The 4,347-nt window shown below is 41.3% G+C and overlaps 2 protein-coding genes across 2 annotated transcripts in view; both read left to right on the forward strand.

The window, feature by feature from the left end:
* Nucleotides 1-732, forward strand: part of ptges3l (prostaglandin E synthase 3 like) — a 2,265-nt gene extending 1,533 nt beyond the window's left edge. The window contains exons 6-7 of the mRNA XM_031843273.1: nucleotides 75-137; nucleotides 248-732. Coding sequence (XP_031699133.1) covers nucleotides 75-137; nucleotides 248-256 — 72 coding nt within the window. The 3' untranslated portion in view covers nucleotides 257-732. The remainder of the gene's footprint in view (nucleotides 1-74; nucleotides 138-247) is intronic.
* Nucleotides 733-1,161: 429 nt separating this feature from the next.
* aarsd1 (alanyl-tRNA synthetase domain containing 1) lies at nucleotides 1,162-4,217 on the forward strand. The gene is made up of 12 exons (XM_031843272.1): nucleotides 1,162-1,277; nucleotides 1,740-1,868; nucleotides 2,035-2,194; nucleotides 2,291-2,348; nucleotides 2,437-2,593; nucleotides 2,749-2,865; nucleotides 2,980-3,110; nucleotides 3,204-3,270; nucleotides 3,385-3,476; nucleotides 3,543-3,597; nucleotides 3,678-3,772; nucleotides 3,856-4,217. The coding sequence occupies exons 1-12, from the start codon at nucleotides 1,239-1,241 to the stop codon at nucleotides 3,992-3,994; spliced, it is 1,239 nt and encodes a 412-aa protein (XP_031699132.1). The 5' UTR covers nucleotides 1,162-1,238; the 3' UTR covers nucleotides 3,995-4,217.
* The last annotated feature ends 130 nt before the right edge of the window (nucleotides 4,218-4,347 follow it).

Genomic DNA, 4,347 nt, shown 5'->3' on the forward strand with positions numbered 1-4,347 from the left:
GTGTGTGTGTGTGTGTGTGTGTGTGTGTGTGTGTGTGTGTGTGTGTGACTAAACACTTGGGTTTTCTCTTATAGATGATCAAAGAAATGTCTGTCACTAATAAAGGACAAATACCAGATATGGGGGATCTTAGTGATGTAAGTGCAGATGGTAGTTTGAGAGGTTACTATTAAAATTGAATATGGATTATTTCTATTTGATCATTTAAATTGTGATATCGACCACTTTCTTCCTTCTTCTTTTGCAGTCTGACTGAGACTCACAGTGCCCTCTCTCCGCTGCTGGAGGCCACTACAACTCTATATGATATTGACGACAGTACTATGTTTGCTAAAGTTTGTAATATTTGCAGATGATTTGAAATGTTGTTGTCAAAATACTGTTCTTATATGTGATATTTTCTATGGAATTACTTATTGACATGTTATTTTCCACTGTTGCTGATGTATCGTTTTAATCAATAAAAAAAAAGGTTTAGCAACCAGGGTTTGAAAGTCATGACATGTTGCACATGGGGTAACACATTTTATGTTAATGTGATTTTACCAGTAAATTACAGGCTTTATACTGGATTATGGGGATGGGCATGGATGAACATGGTTGTTTGTTTCACTAACTCCAGAAGATGACAGTAAATCACCAAAAAATACGCCAGCTTCATTCATTATTTCATTTTTGGTACAGCAGTATATACACCGGCAACATAGACATGGACAGAAAAGAAAAAGTATAAAGTGCATTTTGCAAAGAAATTGAAAAAGCAGCAAGATTTGTTTTTCATACATACTGTGTGTTTTATGTATTGTTTTATTTCATTCTATCAACATGCTTATATGTCAGCAGAAGATTAGTCTTCTATGTAACCATTGGTAATAGGCAATGATGTGCAGGTTTTAGCTTATGCTTTAGCTACAAACCTATATCATATCTGTCTAGTGCATTTTATTATTAACTTATTATGTATGTACAATGACAACATGACCCACATGTCCTTAATGTTTCACCGGCAAAACTAAATTATACTCGGGGATTTAAATTTTAAAAACTAAGTTAAAAATGTCTTTTTACTACGCTTGTATATGAGGTTTTAAAAGCTGTCAATAAAAAGGAAACAAGTCGAAGCCAGCCAAGTCCAGTCTAGCCAAGTTTGGGCTACGTTGCTTGCCGTAGTAAGCTGAGTCAGTTTGACTTGTTTAATTCATGTGTCAGGTAGACTTTTTCCTCAAAAATACCCCAGAATGGCGTTTCAGTGTCAACGAGACTGCTATATGAGAGAGGTATGAAGCAGTATCAGCGCTGCACTTTTTAATAGCTTGCGAAAACACCGAATTTACCATTCGGTCTCTGCTGAAATGATTAGCATGGCTGCTAACTACAGTGGGAGCGCAGTCTATGGGAAGCACGAGCTAGTTACCCACTAACTCACGTTACTATTACATTTGTTTTAGGGCATTGCACGTTTGGTATCTGTTGAAATGTATAATGTAACATAAAAACGTCAGAGCAGCCCAATGTGTATTTAAAGCTAGCCACTCGCATACATTAAACCCACTGTCAAAATGTAACGTTAGGATTTTCACATTTAATGTTTTACGTAATACTGTTCACAGTATCTCGCGGTTAAATGACCTCACTAAAGGTTTATATGAGACTGAAATCCCACACCAGTCCAACCGTTGCGTGCCAGTCTCCCCCTCCCCCTGTACGCTGTTTACATGTCCTCGTTGTTTTCCTGTCAGTTTGTTACCTCTGTGGTGTCCTGCTGCCCAGCTGAGCTCAAACATGAAGTCAGTGGAAAGAAAGAAACTCTGAAGGGCTTCAATGTAAAGCTCCAAGACACCATCTTGTTCCCCGAAGGAGGCGGCCAAGTAAGCTGTTTTTTTGTAAATCATAAGAATTCACTGCATGTGTAGATGCATCTTCTCGTGACTCATTTGGGAGTCGTTTGTGTCAGAAGTATTATAAAGTAATCAAAAAGCCACACTACATGATGTTACTCTCATAATTTTCAAGCTTTGTGTTGTCCTCCTTCAGCCAGATGACCACGGGCTGATTGGAGATGTCCCCGTGTTGAGGGTGACGAGGCAGGGAGCTGACGCCGTACACTTTGTGGGCTCACCTCTGGAGGTGGGCCAGGAGGTGCAGGTGAAGGTGGACTGGGAGAGGAGGTTTGACCACATGCAGCAACACTCAGGTGAGCGTCTCAGCGAAACAGGTCAGGGACTGTTGTATCATACGTCGTTATAACACACTTACTCTAAGCTGCAATTGTTGTCTTCCTGTTTCTTAGGTCAACATTTGATCACAGCGTTGGCAGATAACTTTTTTGGATACAAGACCACATCCTGGTACATTACCACTGCACTGCGCCATTTCCCTGTTAGCATAAAAACTCGTAGGTTTACCTCTCTTCTCTGGTTTTCTTTTGTTTCTCAGGGAACTGGGGCGTCAGAGAAGCACTATTGAACTGGACACTCCCTCTGTGAAGCCGGCCCAGCTCCAGGCTCTGGAGGAAGCCGTAAACGAAAAGATCAGAGTCCATGTCCCTGTCACCGTCCAGCTCCTCTCTATAGACGATCCTGCTGTGGAAAAGGTGCATTTACTGGTGCTAAAGTACAGGCCTCTTACTGTGCGATCAATTCAAGTTCTAGATATTGTTTCGGCACACATCTTCTTTTGAATGTACTACATCTATTGTAAGATTTTACATCTTCAGTTAGTCACATGAGTTGTGTGTGTGTGTACCAGGTGAGGAGTCGAGGGCTGCCAGACGACCATGCAGGGCCGATACGGATCATTGATATCGAGGGCGTCGATGCAAACATGTGCTGTGGGACCCATGTGTCTAACCTCAGTCACTTACAGGTTCAACTTCACACACACGCATGCAGATACACAAGCAGTTACTTGTGCCATATACAATACTTAACATGTATTAATGTGTCATATTTGTAACATTTCTCTTGATCTGAATTTTAGGTTATAAAGCTACTGGGAACTGAGAAAGGAAAGAAAAACAAAACCAACCTGATCTTCCTGGCAGGAAACAGGGTTTTGAAGTATGCTGAGAAAAGCTACAGCACAGAGCGATCGATGGTGTCTCTCCTGAAGTAAGTCTGAGTCGTCAGAATATCACCGATGCAAGTTCGTCATTCTTTGAGTTTTAAGTGGGGGGGGGAAAAATCCTCAACTTTGTTCAACAGAACTGGACCCGATGAGCACGTTGAGGCTGTTGACAAGTTGCAGAAGTCTGTTAAACTACTACAAAAAGTAAGAACATTTCATCAGTGATTTCTTTCTTTAGATGACGAGCACTGTGTCACATGTTTGCTGCTGCAGAACAAACTGCACAGACTCTAACTATCATAAACATGTCTTGGGCAGACTAACCTGAGCCTGCTACGAGACATGGCTGTTCTAGTCACTCAGAACTTTAAGAACGACCCCCAGAGAGGCAACTTCTTCAGCTTGCACAAGTAAGAGACTCTTCTTCAAAGTACATCAATATAAGTATTTCAGAAACAAAATGTCTCTTTCTACAGGAAAGAGGGCGACAATGAGTTCATGAATATCATTGCCACTGAACTAAACACTGAGGTAAGTGTAAAACCTGACTGCTTACTACTTGGTATTAGCTGTTAAATGTTTTTGTGAAGCCTCATTCCGTGTGCTCTTAGGAAACTTTGGTTTTCCTCACTGTTGGAGAGGAGAAGGGACCGGGTTTGTTTCTACTGTCCGGACCCAGTGGACAAGTGGCTGAGATGGGACCGCGGTAAGAGAGAGACACACCACCACATTTATTTAGCCTCTGCTTTCATGTAGGTTGGTACGATATGAAGTCTCTGTGCTCCCCAGGGTGTTGGAGATGCTCCAAGGGAAGGGGGCAGGGAAAAACGGACGTTTCCAAGGAAAAGCGAACAGCCTGGCTCGAAGAGGGGAGGTGGAGGCTTTCCTGCAGCAGCACTGCAAACATCACACCTCAGAGGAAGAATAAACGTGGCAATGGTTCAATATTTCTTTAGAGAAACTATACATTTAGAAGGCAAGAAGGATCGCTTACCTGGTTGTGAAAGGTATTATTTTGTTGCAAAGACTAAATGTGTGAAATACTCGATCATTTCTGTGATAATGTATGTAACTGGGACTCCTGTACAACATGTGCTGTACATATGTCATGTGCAGTTTTTATTCATTTAAAACTCATCTGTTAAACCTTGTTTTCAGTCTTCATTTCCATTTGTTTTTTTGCTTACGGGTTCAATTTAGACGCAGATAATTAAAAAAAGATGAATCCTGCTGCTCATATTGTTCAGCTGTTTTAGACAATGGACACCACCACCAGTTGAA

The sequence above is a fragment of the Anarrhichthys ocellatus genome, unplaced genomic scaffold, assembly GCF_004355925.1.
Source record: "Anarrhichthys ocellatus isolate YVR2014 unplaced genomic scaffold, GSC_Weel_1.0 scaffold4, whole genome shotgun sequence".
Taxonomy (NCBI): domain Eukaryota; kingdom Metazoa; phylum Chordata; class Actinopteri; order Perciformes; family Anarhichadidae; genus Anarrhichthys; species Anarrhichthys ocellatus.

Coding starts and splice junctions, on each gene's coding strand:
- aarsd1 (XM_031843272.1), top strand. CDS start 1,239: ATGGCGTTTCAGTGTCAACGAGACTGCTATATGAGAGAG. Junction 2,594..2,748: donor ACGATCCTGCTGTGGAAAAG/GTGCATTTACTG, acceptor TGTGTGTACCAG/GTGAGGAGTCGAGGGCTGCC. Junction 3,773..3,855: donor GTGGCTGAGATGGGACCGCG/GTAAGAGAGAGA, acceptor TGTGCTCCCCAG/GGTGTTGGAGATGCTCCAAG.